At 33.1% G+C, this 18,938-nt stretch overlaps 4 protein-coding genes across 5 annotated transcripts; 2 read left to right on the top strand and 2 right to left on the bottom strand.

The window, feature by feature from the left end:
- Window positions 1-563: 563 nt before the first annotated feature.
- On the bottom strand, window positions 564-5,475 carry NDT1 (NAD+ transporter 1). The gene is made up of 9 exons (XM_020376143.3): window positions 5,056-5,475; window positions 4,863-4,958; window positions 4,556-4,662; window positions 2,666-2,714; window positions 2,384-2,493; window positions 1,752-1,846; window positions 1,557-1,645; window positions 1,381-1,475; window positions 564-1,108 (listed from the first exon to the last, which is right to left on the bottom strand). The coding sequence occupies exons 1-9, from the start codon at window positions 5,132-5,134 to the stop codon at window positions 872-874; spliced, it is 957 nt and encodes a 318-aa protein (XP_020231732.1). The 5' UTR covers window positions 5,135-5,475; the 3' UTR covers window positions 564-871.
- Window positions 5,476-7,743: 2,268 nt separating this feature from the next.
- Window positions 7,744-9,742, top strand: LOC109812211 (Myb/SANT-like DNA-binding domain protein). 2 transcript variants are annotated; one of them, XM_083077756.1, is made up of 5 exons: window positions 7,744-7,776; window positions 8,509-8,654; window positions 8,775-8,842; window positions 8,927-9,017; window positions 9,127-9,742. In XM_083077756.1, exons 2-5 carry the CDS (start codon window positions 8,609-8,611, stop codon window positions 9,654-9,656), a joined length of 735 nt encoding a protein of 244 aa, XP_082933882.1. In that variant the 5' UTR covers window positions 7,744-7,776; window positions 8,509-8,608; the 3' UTR covers window positions 9,657-9,742. The 2 variants fall into 2 exon arrangements, with proteins under 2 accessions (XP_082933882.1, XP_020231718.1); XM_020376129.3 differs by lacking the exon at window positions 7,744-7,776 and adding an exon at window positions 7,783-8,077.
- Window positions 9,743-10,736: 994 nt separating this feature from the next.
- On the bottom strand, window positions 10,737-14,162 carry LOC109812212 (protein DEHYDRATION-INDUCED 19 homolog 2). The gene is made up of 5 exons (XM_020376130.3): window positions 13,896-14,162; window positions 13,631-13,773; window positions 12,116-12,193; window positions 11,698-11,957; window positions 10,737-11,076 (listed from the first exon to the last, which is right to left on the bottom strand). The coding sequence occupies exons 1-5, from the start codon at window positions 13,969-13,971 to the stop codon at window positions 10,971-10,973; spliced, it is 663 nt and encodes a 220-aa protein (XP_020231719.1). The 5' UTR covers window positions 13,972-14,162; the 3' UTR covers window positions 10,737-10,970.
- Window positions 14,163-14,421: 259 nt separating this feature from the next.
- On the top strand, window positions 14,422-18,790 carry LOC109812257 (syntaxin-43). Its single transcript, XM_083077755.1, has 8 exons — window positions 14,422-14,729; window positions 15,092-15,368; window positions 16,232-16,321; window positions 16,611-16,688; window positions 17,573-17,650; window positions 17,729-17,794; window positions 17,871-17,951; window positions 18,095-18,790. The coding sequence occupies exons 1-8, from the start codon at window positions 14,533-14,535 to the stop codon at window positions 18,200-18,202; spliced, it is 975 nt and encodes a 324-aa protein (XP_082933881.1). The 5' UTR covers window positions 14,422-14,532; the 3' UTR covers window positions 18,203-18,790.
- Window positions 18,791-18,938: the final 148 nt, after the last annotated feature.

Genomic DNA, 18,938 nt, shown 5'->3' with positions numbered 1-18,938 from the left:
AATAATATGTTTTACCAAACATTTATTTTAGTGGTACAGCTTGTTTAAAAGATATATTTAAAAAACTTATTCTAAAATAAGTGATGCTTTTAAAAAATAAAAGGAAAAGATAAAAGTTACTTCTTAATAAAAATAAAAGATTACTTTATTTTCTTAAAAAATAATTTAGACAAACTTATAAATCTCCTATTTTCAACTAATTTTTGAAATTTTAATAAACATGTCCATTAATTTTGTTAAACAGTTTCATATGGTACTTTTATTTTGATGTTGCGTTCAACTCAAATTCATAACCTCCTGGCCATCAAAGTATCATGATTCCCCCTTTCCAGTAATCTCTTTCTAGGGCATTATAACAATGGGACTCATCCAGCAAAAATGATTATAAGAGCCTCTGTCTTGGTTCAGATTTGAAGGATTATTTAGAAACTACTATCGGTCTAAAAAATATATTTTATCTTTAAATTAAGAAACATTAAGATGATTTCATCTCTAAACATTTTGATGTGGTAAGTACTTGACCTGCGAAACAAGATTACTGAAGCAAAAGATCGTGCTAGATATGTTCTACAAGATATGATTATTATTCCCAAGTATCCAAATGAAATAAGCAGCAGGATGACATCTACCACTTCATCTTTATCGTCGTTATCACTCAAATATATAATTATCCATGTCTCCCTATTGCAACAATGACTTTGCACAAGTTTGACGAGGGAAACCGGACTCAATTGTGGTTGAAATATGTGGGACTCTACCATACATAATCAACTAAAAATCACAAAGAATGATATATGCATCGCCAAAAGAAGGATTACTCAGCTGGACTAGCTATGTTTTGGAATCTAACTGTGCTACAGAAGATCAATCGTCACAAAATATGATTCTGTGGATCAGAAGGAAAAACTGAAACAAGAAAACGGTGTATCATTTCAAAGCTGGTAAATGTGATTACGGCAGCTGGTGTTGTCCTCAGAAGGTTGGTGGCACAACCTCGGTAAAAACCTTGTACACCTTCTTGTTGAAAAACCTTTCTAACACAGTCAATCACACCAGTGTACCGTTTCTCTGAGTGATGCCCTTGTTCTTGCAGTCTGGAACGTACAACCTGCAAACAAAATGCAAAAACATTTTTTTAACTTTCGTATGCTTGTCTGCCCAAATAACAGACATACAAAAAAATAAAATAAAAAATATATACAAATCATAAAATCTAACCCCAATTAATATGTGTATGTTAGTTCCAAGTTAGCTATGAAAGAAAAAGTGTGAAGCCCGAAAAATTCAATAAATAGCTCTTGCAAACAGAAAAAAGACCCAACTCCACAACACAGACTAGGAAACTACAGGTACGAGTACCTATGTGGACAAATATCATACCTCATGAGGATATGTCAAAGTTGATGCAAAAATTTTGGAAACTGATGAAGCAATTGCAACATCACGTGCACCAAGTTTATCCATTGTTGTGTTATCTGATACAACATAGTGAAAACACTAATTAACTGCCAAAACTTCAAACAATATACAAAGATCTAAGACAGGCATGAAATTACCTTTATTTGCCAAATAAAATTTTATTGTCTCGTATGTGGGAAATTGGATGGCAACATGACTGACACCAGCCAGAGCAGGTACAAGGCCACTGTTTATGGTTAAGAATATCTCAAATGTCATTAAATCATTGATTATAAATTTATAATGCCATATACATTGACTATTCTGCTGCATTTATGTTAAGCAACACAAACCTGTACAGCCCCCGAATGCCCTCCTCATGAGCAATTCTCCTCAATGCAGACAGTGTGCTTCTATATGGCACAACACCAGGTCTCATTCCCTGCGTCTGAATTATAAAATGCACTAAACTTATAGCTCAGGATACACAAATGCACTGATAATAATAAGATAAAAGAAGTCACGTAGTTATGTTCTCTCTATGGTTTCAACAGATAAATATGCAAGATGGAGTTCATCCATACTACAATGAGGAAGGTTTGTTATCAATGCAAATCCTTTTAACGTTCACAAACAAATGGATAGCTGAATCTTCTCACAGCAAAAACATATAAAGTAGATGTTCTATGTGTTCATTATTTTCCCAATCCATGAGACAGTTGTGTCATCTTGCATGGAGATCGTGCAGAAAGGCAACAAAGTCAAATTTATTGTGCCTTCCCTTTGTTCTCATTTAATAACCATATAATTCTAGAAGTTATGCCATGAAAAAAATGAAAAATATCAAATTGCATAATATTAACAGTTAATGAGACAATCAAATAGCACTTCACTCTCTGATGAAGTTATGATCGCATTTATGTCATGGACAACTAGCATACTCGAATAGATCGGCATAAATTTAGCCTGAACTGGAGGAACACACCTGAAGTCTAGTCTTGACAACCCAAAGGGGATTTGTAAACATGGTAGTGGCAGCTCCGGCACCAGAAGCAGCTACCATATTAGCTCCAATTGAAAGATGACGGCTTTCATCTGCATACATAACATAGCTATTATTGTTTGTACATCTACATAATGAAGGGGCAAAACAGAGCAAGTTGGCAACATAAAAATAGTCGATGAGTGGAATAATTTCATCACAAATAGAATAATGCCTCCAACAATCCCTTAATGATCAATAGAAAATAATCATTAGTGGACTAACCATCAGAAGAAAGAAGGCTCTTAAGATGCTCATATGCAGTAAAATAAACCTGCAAGTTCACAAATTGATACAATTAGAACACTATCTAACAGAGCATAACAGTTTTCTGCTATTAAAAAAAATGACATACTAAAGAAAGATTTAACTTCTTTTTCTAATTAATTTTTAAAAATTTAAATTATTTTAAATTTAAGTTGTAAAAATATTCCACAGAATATTAACATATAACCAAACACATTTTCTAAATATATCCAGAAATAACATTTCAGTCTAACTATTTTTAGGAATGAGGTTCTCAGAAATGCAATGTGATACCTTGAAACAAATACCCCTTACATTTTTATTTACATGTTAGGAGTGTGGGAAAGATATATTCCCATAGGAATATGGGAAGTCACGTCCTAACACACTTGTAACTTATTTTTCTAATTATTTTTTATTTAAATTATTTTGAATTTTAAAAATTATTCCAGGAATATTATAATATAACCAAACATGTTTACTATATATTCTTGGGAATAAGATTTCAGATAAAATATTACTAGAGATGGGATTCCAGTAATGCAATATAATACCTTTAAACAAAGGGCCAGTAAGGTAAAGTTTTAAACCATTGAAAAACTGTGCAGTATGATTACTGGCATCCATATGATGCTCTGATAATGAAGCATTCTGAGGAATTTCTTTGAAGTTTGAATGACAGTGGGTGTTCAAGTGTTTTATTATTTTAATATATCCTATTAACCTTTATTCAGTTTTTTTTTTTTCTATCACAAGACATAATCAGAGTATATTTCCAGTCTTCATCATTGTACCTTCAATTCCTTCTCCAATAAAATTCTAATTTTAACACAAACATTTTGATAAGAATATTGGGTGTACCACACCACAAAAGCTAGCTGTTATAGTTGAGAGCCTAAGGCCTTAAAAAGAACTGACAATAGAATCCCATACTTCCCATGTGAGACTCAAGTCCTATACCTTGCAATTGGATCCTAACGCATTCTATTTCTCATTTTACATGGCAGAGTGCAGCCAAGTAATTCATTCTAAACCAGTCATAAAAATGGAGGTCGGTTGATATGTGATCAAGGGCACAGAGATGTTGTTCTCCAGTGTATTTCCACACAAAAAAATAGAAATCAAGCAAACCAAAATCAAATATGTGTCAACAAACCATAAAATGCTCATATTCTTAACTTAATTCACCAAGTATTAATGTTTCTCATGAATGACTTCATACCATGCAATTCAGATAACATCAACCATCCGCAGGAGCAAGGTAGGTATTAATTATTATAGATACATTTCATTCCCAAATTGACGGCTAGAATTCATAAATATAATATAAATATAAATATAGTTACAAATTTAGGACAGGAAGGTAATGAATTTGTCAAGATTCTATTACTCCATCAAGAAAACAATGGACAAAACTTAAGTTTGACCTAATGATGTGCAAAAAAATCCAAACTAATACAAAACCGATCAGATCGAGGTTATAAAATCTGATCCATTTTGAGAAGAAGAAAACAAACTGATCCACTTAACAAAAACAATTCAGTTAACCAGTCCAATTTTATAAAGTGGATTGTTTTAGTCCAGATTTTGAAAAGTGGGTAACCAAACTGCACCAAACCAATCTAATTAAAAAAAATCTGATCCAATTTTTAAAAGAACCGAGTTGATCCATTGGTTTAATTTGGTTTGAATTTTTCAAAAATTTGTTCCATGAACAATCCTAGTTTCACCTCAATAATATATGTAATAAAGGATTTCATGAAATGTAAAGGCTGATTATCATAAAATTTCACTAATAAAGTATTGTAACTAAGTTTTGTCCAAAAATAATAGATGCATACAGAGCATTGACAGGGAGCAATGACTCACCGCCCAGTTCGGAAGTAAAGCCAGCACAGTGGGCGCGAGCCCTCGGTACATGCCACGTAAGCCCTCCTTGTGAAATATTTGTTCCAAACTAGAAACTATCAGGCTGCCTGCTAGCGAAAAGACCCATAAGCTAAAATTGCAAAATTAAGTTTCAAAAGTCCTACAATAAACTTTCACAATGTTGCTTTGTCCTTCATATAACGTCTTTTTAAATGAAAGGCAAAGCATCATTGTATAGTTTCTACGCTAAAGTTGAAATAAATAGATCAAACAAATACAAGAACCTGGAGGTAGGTTAAAGTCATACCTTTAACAGTTCCATTCGCGAGCTGCGGGACACCATGAACCTGAAACCTAGTTTTGATGACATCTAAAGGACAAACGAACGTAGCAGCAATAACCCCTGCGTCAAATTAAACGTAACAGACGCATGAATCGAATCCGGCGGAAGGGAAAATTGAAAAAGAAAAAGCGATTGGAAAAAGAGAATTGATTGGTACCGGCGGAAGCACCGGCGGCGGCATTGCAGAGAAGGCCCCTGGGGTTGATATTAGGAGCGGAGTGGGTGTCGGCGGACATGGCTGAAGAAATGAAGAGAGAAAGTGGCGAAAGTGAAAAGGAAGACCTCTCTGGGGAGGGCGATGGGGCAGGAACAGGGTGGTCGCATGGCCTGAGAGAGAGACACGCAGTCTCGCTCGATCGAAACTAACCCTAATTGGGATTATTAGATTAGGGTTTGAATGAGATCCAAGAACGAGAGTCAAGAGGCCTCGTCGCTCTCTGATTCGTGTATTCCTCCTCCACCACACCGCTCCATCCTCTCTCTCTCTGTAATCAAACCGATGTTTACTATTATGCTTTTCCTTCTCAATTTCTAATCCTTAATTCCAAACTCCATTTCTTCTCTTTCCATACCGGATCTTTCGCCGAGATAATTTTTAATCACCATTTATTTATCTTTTAACCCAGTTGTTAAGATTAGTTTAACATAAATCCCATAACACTAGTGTAAAATTAAAACCTATGTGCAGCATTGGAATGAAAATTATATATACATTTTTAATAATATAAATAAATAGTAAAAAATTTTAAATTATCACACATATCTACTTCAATTAAATGTTTTACATTTTTTATTAATACGAAATAAAGAAGTCAAAAATAAAATAATTATAAATTCTGTAAATCTTTTTTATCAAGGGATAATTTTGTTATAAAATTTTATTTAAATATATCAAATTAACTACAAATTTAAAATTATAATTTTTATACGCAAGTTAAAAAAATATCATAATAATTATAAGATTTGTAAATCTATTTTACCAAAAGATAATTCTATTAAGAAAATAAAGTCACTAAAATAAACCTTAATCTAAAATCCTAGAATCCAAAAAATATAACCTTAATATAAAACCATCTTTTAAATTTAATAAATTATTTTTAAAAAAATAAGTTTAAAAAATTTAAATATTTCGGTTAAAAATATTCTTCCGAATATTTAAAACCATCTCTGTAAAAGATAATTTTGTTATGAATCTTTTTTTGAATTTATCAAATTTATCTAAAAATTTAAAGTTTTAAATATTTCAGTTACAAAAAACTTATCAAAATAATCATGAAATTTGTAAATCCTTTTTCTAATATATAATATATAATTATAGTATAAGAAATTAAAGTAACTAAACTAAACCTTAACTCATACACCTTAAACTCTAAATATTAATCTTTTTTTAATTTATCCAATTGTCTAAAAATTTAAAGTTAATTTTTTTTTCTTAGCAAGTGTTTGATATGTAAAATGTTTTTACTTTTTTGAAAATTTGAAATTGAAAATGTTAGTTTATCATGAATGGTTTATCATTTAAAAAATATTCCTTGAAAATATAGTTTTTAAAAAATATTTTTTATATATGTTTTCCACCAAGTTGTTCTCAATAAATATTTTAATATAAAAAATATTATGTTATCTTAATTTATCTTTTTAATATATACAAATCTTGAATTTATCAATAATATTTATAAAAATTCATAAAAGAATTTATGATCAATTAAATAAATTTAATTATTCCTGAAAATCGTGAGTCTTAAAATTTATGATTCCTAAAAATCAAGTCGAACATACAAAAAATTCCTTTCTACCAAATGCTTCATTAATGTCTCATCTCTTTCAATTTATTTTTTTTCTTTTTTAAATGAATTACAATATTTTATAAATTATTAATAATTAAAATAATTTTTGTATATAATATAATTTATTTATCGTAAATCTAAGATATAATTTTTATGTTTAAAGATTTTTATTATAAATTTTAGTTATAATATAATTTAAGTTTAAATATATTTTTAATTTCTTAAATTTAAGGTATTTTTATTTAATTATGTAATAGCACACTTTGCACAACACAAATAAATCACAAGTAAAGTTATAGTTTTTCTTACCCTCAAATATCATGATTCAAGATTTTGAAGAAAAGAGGAAGAAGAAGAGGCTCTACAAAATTTCCGCACCAAACACTGGAACAAATTTTCAACATTCCAAATTTCAATCTTCATTTAAGAATCTAAGAAAAAGAAAGGGTGGTTTCAAAATCCTTAAAGTTCCTCTCACTACTTTCTCTAACTCATTCGAAAAAATTAACTTATGAAACCATTTATAAAAAAAAGGTCTTAATACACCTTTCTTTTAGAGGTCCAATTTAACCCTTGCTAAAAGATACCCCTAAACATTTAAAACTCATAATTTTAGAGTTTTTCAACACTCAACACAACACATATAATAAATATAACTATCACAACACCCCATAACTTATAATATTACATATTCTTCAATTTTATTTTATCTTTATAATTAAAAAAAATATTTGTCTCTCAAATCACTAATAACATAACTAGTCATAAGATTAAGACTATTACGTAACATTAATTATATTTAATATAATATTTTTATTTACAAAGACTCTACAATTTAGTGAGCTTTGTATCATAATATTTGACGGTTTCTCTATACAAGTAACATTTGAATAAAGAATCTAAAAAAAATCACTTTTAAATTTAAGAAATTAAAAATAAATTTACTTCATATAAATAATAAAAAATATATTTAAGTTTATAAATTATATATGTTAAAAGTATTTATTTATTATAAATTTTAATTATATAAAATAATTAAGTAGTACTGACATCCTATTTCATGACATCCCTTAGAAATGTCAGTGAGTCAGGTGCGGATGATACTCTCCTACTTCTCCATTCTCCTTTTGTTAACAAATCGCAGGAAAAATATTTGTACTCATTACTACTGAAGCTACATATTTGTTTATCAAATTTTATCTGCAAAAATTTGCAAGGATTTTTTTTTCTTTCTATTTCTGAATGAAATTCATAAAACCAAAAAGGTAAAATAAAGACAACTGTATAACCCTAACTAGGTTAGGGTACAATTGTATTCCTTGGAGGAGTCAGATTCAACCTTGTCCCGGAAAACCTTATCCCCAACAAAGCAAACTTCAAACTCCCACCAAGGTGCCCCCTTTTTAATTTTTTTTTTATCACCGTTATTAATTTTTAATTTCAATAATCTTACAAATTTTGGCACTAAATGGGTTCTCGTTTTGTTGCAAGAATTGTGATAGACACTGTTCTCTCACTCTTCAAATTCAGCATTATATGTTTTTCATTTTGTTTATCAAATTAAGATGACGCTTATTCCGTTCATTGTTACTAAGATTTTCTGTTTCTGCATTTTGACACCACTATTAAATTATTATTTTGTTATCAACCACAATTAAAATTATGATGCAATAACATATTAATCAACCACTGTACAATAGCATATATCTGCACAAGATTACAATTTTACATGCCTTGGACAATGTATGTGCACTGCTTATAATTTTGTTTCAACTATTCATCAACCTTAGTAGTGAAATCCGTCATCTTGTGTTACATTGTAGATAAGCACATGGGTTTAGGGAATGGCAGTGGACGTCTCAGAACAATTTGGACACGAGATGCATCGTTATTTCGTTGATCTTATGCTATAACAGGTTGCCCATGGCCGTAAATTTGAGGATCATTTGTTTAGCAAAAGAGCCTGGAAGTATGTCTTTAAAGTTCAATGCCAAGTTCAATTTTCAGTATGAAAAAGATGTTCTCAAGAATTGACACAAAACATTGAGGAATTTATACAAGAGTATTAAGAAGCTTCTTGCCCAACCAGGGTGTAGCTGGGACGAAAAGCGAAATATGGTTGTTGCTGATAATAATGTTTGGGATGAATATCTCAAGGTATCAAAATTTGAAATTATTTTAAATCATTTCCACATCACAACTAAAGGAGTCCAATAATTTATCTTCTGCATAACAATGCAGGCAGATGCGAATGTGCGATCATGCAGGGTTAAAAGCATCCCCTGTTTCAAAGATTTGTGTACTATTTATGAACATGTGATGGAAGGAAAATGTAGGTGTTTTTGTTGAACACTAATTTGTATAGGTCATGCTTGATGCTTAGAAGTTCTAATTTACATTTCAACATCTAATGAAATATGAATTTCCTGGTAATGCTGCAGTGGAATGGTCATCTAATTCTGGCGAACATGGAGCAATCAAACCCTGTCTATCTAAGGATGTCTGTGAGGATGCTGATGAGCTTCTTTGTGATGTTGGGGCTGATGAAGACTGTGGAATCTCTAGCAATGACAGTACAACCAATGATTGTGAGCAAAGGGTGCCAAATGAAACAACATCCACTTTTGGTACACGGACCCGGACTTGTTGGCATCCACCAGTGGATCGTTACTTCATCAACTTAATGCTTGCCCATGAGCACAAAGGGAATCAATTTGAAGGGGTCTTCAGAAAACAAGCATGGATGGAGATGATTTCATCATTCAATGAAAATTTTGGTCTTGAGTATAATTCGGAGATTCTTAAGAATAGGTACAAAACTCTGAGAAGGCAATACAATTTAATTAAAAGTCTTCTTCAGTCGGATGGCTTTGCCTGGGATGAAACATGCCAGATTGTTTTGGCTGATGATTGTGTTTGGAAAGATTATCTTAAGGTGCGTATCAATATAAGAAATCTGCTGGGAAATTGAACCTCTTTGGACATCTACACTTCGAAGTATTAATTGGTTATATTACTAATGAGAGTTGGCTGTTCTCATCTGATTTCATGATGGTATATGGAGTTTGGAGTGAATGCTTCTAGAAAATTGTTTGCCGTGGACAATAGGGCTAAATTTCTCCAAAAGCACTTTTAGAAAAGAAAATCAGAATAAAAAATGAAATAAACTTTTTTATAAGCTAAAATTAGTTTATGCAGATTAGTGGAACTAACAATTCCGAGAATAGAATTAGTATTTTGTATGGAAAGGTAAACTTGTATATTAACATGTTTGGCTAGTGACTGCACAAAATGCATATATATAAACAATACTCGGGTTATGTGGACGATAAGTGTTTTAAAATTTTGCCTCCTGCAATTGATTGATAATCTAATATGAACTAGGTATTTATTGTAGTTTAATAGGATAAATTCCAATTACAAAAATGATGAACCCTCAAAACAAAGAAAGTAGGAAACAAAGGGGAAAGCACTGCAGAGCTTTGAGGGTTTGCACCTCCTTGCTCAAAGGCCCCCAAAACCCATTCAATGACTATCCCCCCTCTTCTCTACACATTTACAGTATTTACCTAGCTACACTTTATCATTCTATGTCGGACGATTTTGTTTTGCGTTACCTCCAATAAATTTCTTTACCAAAAAATAAAACATGAGTTTTATGATTCCATACAATTTTATCATCCATTTCAAAAATTTATACCAACTTTTATTCAATACTAAAAAAAAGCGGTGTGAAATTTCGAGAAATCCAAAATCTCGAACAATGCCTTGGGTGTTTGAAATATTGGAAAGAAGACTTAAAATCTAAAAAAAATTAGGATGTTTGAGGCATTCTATAACACTAAAAAAATCAAAATACTGAAAATAGCATCAAACATAATTGGAGTTAATATGATGGCCAGTTGAACACATCCACGGGTCAGAGTGCTATGCTAACAGAACACCCCATCATTATTAGCACCTTTTTCTCACATAATCTCGGCTATAGCCCATTGGCAACAGTAAAGCAGTTATGCTACTGAATCGGTTATTACGACGAGTCACAAAATCCTGAGAGAATGAGGGCGTACGCAATTATTCTTAACTAATAATAGCATTGTCTTGAATATACATTACTTTTAATTCATACATATGGATTAGTTCTCTATACTAGGTGGTGTATCCCAGTGCATACAACAGAAACACTGATCGTTTGACCAAGAATGATGTTCAAGATTGAAACTACGACTCTCCTTTTTTTACTCATTGAATTGAAACTAGCCACTGATGTCCTTGATTGTCTCAATCAGAAGTCAGGGTCAAGGATAGTAGACATCAAAAGTCCCTGAACAAATTTACTGCGCTGAGCTTTCTCTATTTGGTCTTTGTCCGATAAAGTAGGTTGAACATCTCTGCAATAATTAAAGTATTAGGTACACAATAGAAAGATAAATGTAGTCATGTCAATTAAATATCTTAATTAATACGTACAAAATGAAACAAGAACAAATCAGCAGCAAGATAATAAAGGTCATATAAAAAGCTACAAGTAACATATGTAATCATTTCCCCTAAACTTTTAAAAAAATACGAAAAAGAATAAAAAAAAAGCCCTTGGGACTTTATATGCAGCCCAGTTTTTGGCTCAAACCATCAAAATCATATATCATCACTACTGGAGAAGCCACATAGTTAATTGCATTAATCTAAAAATTACTTAAGAAAACAATCAAAACCAAATGTTTTAGAGGGGATGCTTATAATGATTTCAGGTGAAGTGCCTGTTTTGAATATTTATATGATATAGCTCCACAAACTGAATGGTGGTCTCAGAATGTCAAGTCTTTGGCACTATTGATCATCCAATAATATGATTTATTGGTCTCAATACTAAGTTTTTTTCATCCACAAACTCTACAATGATGGATCAAGCATCGGTATGAACAATAACTTAGTGATTTCTTAGTTGATATTTGTCAATGCATGAGGAATGTGATATGACACATGGTTGACCGACTGATACTTCATCATACCTTTCTAAAGCCTTATCATTCGAGTGTATTTCTTCAGTGCTTACTTCACTTGAAGAATCTGGCTGCAAATGTTCACGTTCCTCAACAGCAGATGCACCACATAAAAATGACAGCCATGGATCTCTTGCTGCCTTGGAGGTAGACATCACAGGAGATAACTCAGCAGAAAAAGATTTCCAGTGTCCATCCCGTTCACACTTTCTTGAAAAGGAAGGAGCTGGGTAGGATTCATGTTTGTAGCATTTTGATTTGAGCTGACTGTAATCTCCAGTAAAGGAAGTACATAGTTGAATGAAGGACAAAGAATAGCAACACGAAGTATAAAATGTAAAAAACTTAGGTTAAAAGGAGACAGAAGGGCAACAAGCTGATACTATTTACACAAAAACATTTCTATCAGGCATACCAGAAAGGATATCTTAAACATGTTTCCGTGTTGTGCTGCTATATGATCAACTATATTTGTCCCCACCCACATTGTACAAACGGGACAAATCTGCACGTTCAAAAAAAGATAGACATAGCTGAGTGTAATTCAACAAGCACAAGTATAGATAGTACTGCACAACATAAGTTGGTAGAGAAATACATCAATTGTATAAATAAAAACCAAAAGTATACACACGTCTGGATTTAAGGGCTGTCGCAAATAGCCAGTATCAGCTTCTAAATCCGCCAACTGAACCCTCAAGTTAGGAGAAATATTACAATATAGATCATTCTATCCCCCTTTCTAACATATTTTGTAAATTATGTGATAATCATAAAATGTCTGTCTAAAACACTTGTTACACTTCTCATAATCTACTTGAAATAAAGATTATAAAGCATGTAAACATTTGATATTTTTAAGAATGAAACATTAAAAGAAAATTCTCACGCAATGACAAGCATATTAGAGATCTCATGGTTAGCAAAAATTGATAGACAGATCTGGAATATTTCTCATAGTTTGAGGGTGGAGAGGGGGTTACTAAATTGATGGATTTAAAAGTTCATGGTGGTTTCTAGCCACCTCCCTAAAGTCCAACTGGTGTGTGTGTATGTGTATTTTTGCCTAATCAATCATATTCAGTATCAACTGACAAAAAAGTAACAACATCAACTTTAAATGGAAGCTCATTCTAAGTGTGCCAAGGATCTAAATTAGATTCATATGGAGTAACCCCTTCAGGTTCTACAAGCTAAGATCTTGTAATGAACCACATCTTTAAGGCCTTAAGGGCATTTGCATAGACGCAAGATATATAAAAGTCCAATAAGAACAGCATAACAAGGTTTCACTTTGCAAAATCACATCAGTGATCAACCCCAAGTTAAGATCAGCAAGATGTTAATCCATAAATGAAAGTAATAATGAAAATTTCAGAGGCAGTAGAATGCAGAAATGCAAAGCTCAACTTGAAAAGCTATCTCGATTTGTTAAAGGGAAATTTGATGTCTATTGTCTGCACGAATGACAAGGAAGATATTGACTCAAATTACGGGTATCATAACCATGGAAAACGATATTCAGAAGGTCTGTGTTTGTTTTAATCAAAATAGATGTCATTTGCTGGATACATTAATTTCAAATGCAATCACCAACCTGCTTCTTTCATTCTTTCTGAAATAGCTATTCAAAACATATGGTTTGTTCCTTCTAGCATTTTGTTTTAAGGGGGGACACAAAATCAACAAATCACTTAAAAAGTTAAAACTACGAAAGAACTTGCTATGCAAAGCACCAAAACCACCCAATCTCAATGAGAAAACTCCAAAATTGAAATCTTTCTCTATAAAACACCACCAACTTGGATAGATTAATTATAGCCCGGCAGCAATAAAGAAGCAACAAAAAGGTAAAGGGTACATAAAAGCTCCTATGCAAAACTAAAAAAGTAGTACGAAAGGGAAATAAATTAAGGTGAGACTTGGGAGAAAAATAAAATACCCCAGACTTGGCATCTGATGGATGGTCCAAGTCAATATGGCAACATGGTTCAAGAAGATCAAAATCCTCGGCGCAAAAAGGGCACGTGTAAGCCGTCCTCAGCTCATCATCCCCAGTGACCTCATCAAAATCGATGAAGAGTTCTGCTTCATCAAAAAGGTTAGACATTTAGCTAAAACAAGACACCCCATAAAAGAAAAACCCATCAAAACAGTTTCCACAAGAGCGGAATGAAGCAAAACGGTGTTTGGAAAGAAGGAATCACCAAAATGTGACTTGAGCCTCGACTGGTAGCCTCTGGAGGCAGTGGAGAGGCCAAAACTTAAAGTCTCGTCTTCCATTGACTTGCACAAAGTAGTGAGTACAAGCACGATGAAAAAACAAAGGCTGTCCCAGAAATTGTTGTTGTTCTTTCTTTCTTGTGGGTGTTAGCGGTGTGTACTATTTATATATAATGTTGCTGTGAAGAGAAATAGGACGAGGAAAATACGAGGGACTTTCGCTCGGTTTTGGATTGTGCGTGGTTGTTGCGTTGCAGTGCTGGGGATCCTTAGCCTACACGAATTCTAGTTATTATGCATTTACCCAAACGCCCTCCATGGTTTTAGACGACACATAACACGAGTCATGACATGGTTACATATTAATTATTTTTTTACTATTATTACGCATTGGACCACTCATAGTTGACCGAATGAGACCATGCAATAATTCTTTTGTATGACAGCACAGTAATTTGCAACAGTGAGAAGCGGTGAAATTGAAAGAGTCTGGAACACACTTTCTTCTGGAGTAAGGCATGGAAGGGATTAATTTACAAATATGGCCCTCGCATGATTCCCTAACCCAAAAGTCTTGTACGGACGCGTTCTTCTCTGTTCCGAGTTCCAATCGCTTGTGCAATGGCGACGAGAAACCGAACTTTGGAGTTCAGGAAGCACAGAGACGCCGTGAAGAGCGTGCGCGCTCCTCTCTCCTCCTCAGCGTCTGCTTCCGCCGGTCCCGTCATCGAAATGGTTACAACTTCGCTTCTTCCTTCCAATCATCGTTCCTCCTATGCTCCTCTTAGCACCCACGATCCTGGCCCAGCCACATCTAGGTTTTCCTTTTCGCCTTATCAATTCACAATTCATATTCGTTTCTGCGCTTTAATTTCATTTATATGCATAATATTAGAGTATTTGCTAAGTGTTTCACCATTGATTTGTCTGGTTGTCTGGAGAAAAAATAGAAAGAAAAAAATGATAGGAGAAAAAATAGAAAATAAAAATGAAATAAGTTTCTCATCTAAAATTAAATTGTGTATTTGTCAAAAAGAAGATTTGGAAGAAGTAGCAACAGAGTTTCTACAATTTAGCTTTTCGAGTATTTCTGGATAAGCTTATTTCATTTTTTCTTCTAAAATTACTTCTAGAAAAATTTATCGAAAACTCGGTTCAATCATCGAATGTTGTGTGTTAGGGATGCATTTACTGTGGGGTTGCCGCCATCTTGGGTGGATGATTCTGAAGAAATAGCTACTAATATACAACGTGCTCGTGTTAAAATTTCTGAGTTAACCAAAGCTCATGCAAAGGCTTTGATGCCCTCCTTTGGGGATGACAAAGAGGATCAGCGTCATATTGAGACTCTCACCCTGGAAATTACGTCCCTCCTCAGAAAGTCTGAAGTGAGGCTTAAAAGACTTTCTGCTGCTGCTGGATCTTCTGAGGATTCTAATGTCAGAAAAAATGTACAGGTAATTTTGTTATAAAAATATTGTGACATCATATGTTTAGACTTTATTTTTTTCTTCGGTTGAGGTTGACTGTTATTGACTTGTTCTTAACGTTGATATAGAGGCTCATGAACTATATTTTATTTTGGGTGCAAGATAGAAAGTTACAGGTAGGCTAGTGGATTATATATGTTCTGCTTACTCTTAGCTGGTGATTGTCCCAAAGATATATAAGCTCTTGCATGAAGTTTATCTTCAATTCAACTATTATCATCAGGTCTTATTGTTGAATCGTAGCTTTAGCCTCCTCCATCCCTTTAAAGCCCACAATCGCCTTTTTTTCTTGTTTCTCCTTGTTTTTCATGTATTACTGTACGTGAATTTATATGGTTAGGGGTGTGTTTGTCAGTTAAAAGGGAAACAAAAGGAAGGGAAAATGTAGGGTAAAGCCTTACTCTTCTTGGGATGTTTAACCAATTCACAATGAGAAGGAAATAGAGGGATAGTTAAATAATGGTGAATTCAAGTGTCCCCAACACACATACACATACAGGGAAACCCATAAAAGTGAGGGTTTATGAAATTTTCTTCCCCTCCTCTTAGAATATTTCCAAGTTCCAAACAAGAGAATGGTCAACCATAAGCCTTTCCGTTTCCTCTCTCCTCTTATAATCCATCATCCAAATATACCATTAGTTTCACTACACTTATTTTACATCACTTCTATTGAAAATAGTTCTTGGGTGAAAGCTGGATTGTAAATAGACAAGATTTTACTTCTATCTCCGTTACTTGCTTCAAATTTTAGCCATTTTATGACATGCCACTTTTTCCTTATATTTTGAGATTGGTATAACTGGATTTTTTGTATCTATTTTTGACAGCGTTCCCTTGCTACAGACCTTCAGAACCTATCAATGGATCTCCGACGAAAGCAGTCAGCATATTTGAAACGCTTGCAGCAGCAAAAGGAGGTTGCATTGCAACTTTTACTGTGTAGCTAATTTTTCCACATGCCACCATTTTGTTGGACCTGATTCTTTGTTTGTGAACTCATCAATCAATTTTTCTAGACTCGTCACTTCTTGACTTCTTTCTTTTTAATTTTAATTCTCTTGGTATTCAAATGTTTGAACTTATGGTCATATTATCCAAATGCCCAACCCACAAGTCTGTTGTGCCATCAACAGTGGAACCAGTGTAATTTTTGTGTTATTATTTATGTTGCTTCAGTAATGTCTATATTTGGATGTAATCATGCAGGGTTATGACGGGGTTGACTTGGAGATGAACTTTAATGGAAGTAAATTTGAATCACACAATGATGAATTCGGTGATATGGTATGTTTTTTCATTTTGGCAACTTATTTACCTGGCGGGGCCATATTATTTTAAGAAATTTTATGCTGTGTTGAAATTATTCGGATGTAGGTATTGAGGGTAGGATAAAGAGGGAATAAAACTATTTGCTGTGTAATGTTTATGTTACAAAAGACAGAACACTTATGCTATGTCTGGTTTAGGAAAGAAAGAGGGAAGAAAAAGGAGTGAAAAATGAGATGATTTTTTTAAGGTTTTTTTTTTTTTTTGTGAAAATGATTTTTAAGTTGTTTGATAGGGAAGAAAATGACAGGAAAAAAAACAAAATTTTTCATTGGAAAGAAAACTATATTTGTAAAATGACATAATTATCTTGAATAAAAAAAATGAAATATGATAATAAATAAGGTTATTTTTTTTTTAATTATATAAAAAGATCATTCATCCCCTTTTCCGTTCCAAAATGCAGAGAAGCTTAAAAAGCCATCTCACTCAGTCACACACATGCAAATCATTGTCCATCCTCTTGTCTCCCATCACCAAATGGAGGAAGGATTATTATTTTTTTATATAAAGGCCATTTACTTTTTATCTATAAAGAAAAAAATCCCTTATTTTTTTACAGCACTTTACCATTTCTTGAACTTATCATATGAGGATATATTTACCTTTTATCTGAATCTGAGATGAAGGTTACTTTAGAAGGAGTAGCGTGATTCATTGGATCATTTTGCTTGTGATGGAATCAGTCTCTTAGGCCAAATATTTCTATGCTTACCATGAAGCTGACAGTTTAAAAGGAGCATAAAATGTTATGAAATATTTACTTGCATTCTATTTCATCCATTTTGGATGAATTCTTATCTGAAGAAAAGATAATAATATTTGTATTTGATTAATTCCAGGGTTTTAGTGAAGAGCAAATGACAAAGCTAAAGAAAAGTGAGAAGTTCTCACAGGAAAGGGAAAGAGAGATTGAACAGGCAATTTGAAGACATTTGATGTATTGCTGCAAAACAAATCACTTTTTACCTTGTCTGACTATGTGAAATTTGCTGTAGGTTGCTAAATCAGTCCATGAACTAGCTCAAATCATGAAGGATCTCTCTGTCCTTGTGATAGACCAGGTGAATGTCCCTCCCTTGTATAAGATGGATTTATAGAATGAAAGTGACGTGATTCAGGTAACTTATATTCCTGCAGGGAACAATTGTGGATAGAATTGACTACAACATTCAGAGTGTTGCTACATCCGTTGATGAGGGCTTAAAGCAGTTGCAAAAGGTTTTGTTTTCTCTCATGCTCTTGCTTACTTGCATAGAGACTGTGCTTAGTCTTTACGATTGCAAATTGGAGCATCCTTTTTGATTTTTTTATCTGCTGTTAGCCTGTTATAAACATCTTAAACATGTACTAATGTACTACAGGCAGAGAGAACGCAGAAAAAAGGAGGGATGGTTATGTGTGCAACATCGCTTGTTATAATGTGCTTTATCATGTTAGTTCTCTTGATACTCAAGGAGATCCTCTTCTAGTCATATCACTGACCACTTTACCCGCCAGCATCATGTTAATTCCTCCGTTCAATGGGAATCAAATTGCATTCTGTTTAAAGACAAGTATCATTGGCACTATGATAATGCACTTTAGGCATGGGAATTTGTTTTTGAAGAGCGTTGGATTTACATGATTGGCTCCTTCTGAAGAGGCCAATAGGGGATGACACTGTACAGTACCGCTTCGTACAAACATAAATATTAGTTTTAACAATTCCTATAAAGAGAAATTTTCAGCAAGTTCATCTCCAATGGCCAATCTTTTTAGGAAAAAGAAAGTATTGCTAGATGGACACAATTTCTTGTTCAAGGATAGATCCTATATAAGAAAAAGTAGAAAGGCAACTTGTTGGATACATCCAAGAGTCATCGAACATGTTGATATATTGTCGACTGTTTTTTTCCCCCCATTTTATATGCTTCATGCTTGTTTTCTACCCTTGTTTATATTCCGCTAGGAAAAAAAAATCAAAATTGTATAGTGATTCAGGCTTATTTTCAGCTAGCGTTGGTGAGGTTTGTCATTTATCGGAGGATCTTACTGCAAAAAGTGGGACATTGATTTTATTCATGGTGCAGTTTTTCTGTTTTTGTCCTTTCACCCTCTTTCCACCCTTGGTCCCACGCGCTTTGCAAATAGATCTGCCATAACTAAATATTAATCTCAAAATATAGCAAGTATTAAATGTTTGTGAAATTCATCTTTTATTTGAAC

The sequence above is a fragment of the Cajanus cajan genome, chromosome 6 (assembly GCF_000230855.2).
Source record: "Cajanus cajan strain Asha chromosome 6, NIPB_CcT2T_4, whole genome shotgun sequence".
NCBI classification, from domain to species: Eukaryota; Viridiplantae; Streptophyta; class Magnoliopsida; order Fabales; family Fabaceae; genus Cajanus; species Cajanus cajan.
The sequence above is the reverse complement of the archived record's forward strand: the minus strand, read 5'-3'. Positions and strand labels throughout refer to the sequence as shown.

Coding starts and splice junctions, on each gene's coding strand:
- NDT1 (XM_020376143.3), bottom strand. CDS start 5,134: ATGTCCGCCGACACCCACTCCGCTCCTAATATCAACCCCAGGGGCCTT. Junction 1,476..1,556: donor ATTTTATTTGGCAAATAAAG/GTAATTTCATGC, acceptor ATGTTGTATCAG/ATAACACAACAATGGATAAA. Junction 1,109..1,380: donor CTTTGACATATCCTCATGAG/GTATGATATTTG, acceptor TTTTGTTTGCAG/GTTGTACGTTCCAGACTGCA.
- LOC109812211 (XM_083077756.1), top strand. CDS start 8,609: ATGGCCGTAAATTTGAGGATCATTTGTTTAGCAAAAGAGCCTGGAA. Junction 8,655..8,774: donor TTTAGCAAAAGAGCCTGGAA/GTATGTCTTTAA, acceptor TTGCCCAACCAG/GGTGTAGCTGGGACGAAAAG. Junction 8,843..8,926: donor TTTGGGATGAATATCTCAAG/GTATCAAAATTT, acceptor ATAACAATGCAG/GCAGATGCGAATGTGCGATC.
- LOC109812212 (XM_020376130.3), bottom strand. CDS start 13,971: ATGGAAGACGAGACTTTAAGTTTTGGCCTCTCCACTGCCTCCAGAGGC. Junction 12,194..13,630: donor CATCAGATGCCAAGTCTGGG/GTATTTTATTTT, acceptor TTGAACGTGCAG/ATTTGTCCCGTTTGTACAAT. Junction 11,958..12,115: donor AACACGGAAACATGTTTAAG/ATATCCTTTCTG, acceptor ACTGGAGATTAC/AGTCAGCTCAAATCAAAATG.
- LOC109812257 (XM_083077755.1), top strand. CDS start 14,533: ATGGCGACGAGAAACCGAACTTTGGAGTTCAGGAAGCACAGAGACGCC. Junction 16,689..17,572: donor ATGATGAATTCGGTGATATG/GTATGTTTTTTC, acceptor GATTAATTCCAG/GGTTTTAGTGAAGAGCAAAT. Junction 17,952..18,094: donor GCTTAAAGCAGTTGCAAAAG/GTTTTGTTTTCT, acceptor AATGTACTACAG/GCAGAGAGAACGCAGAAAAA.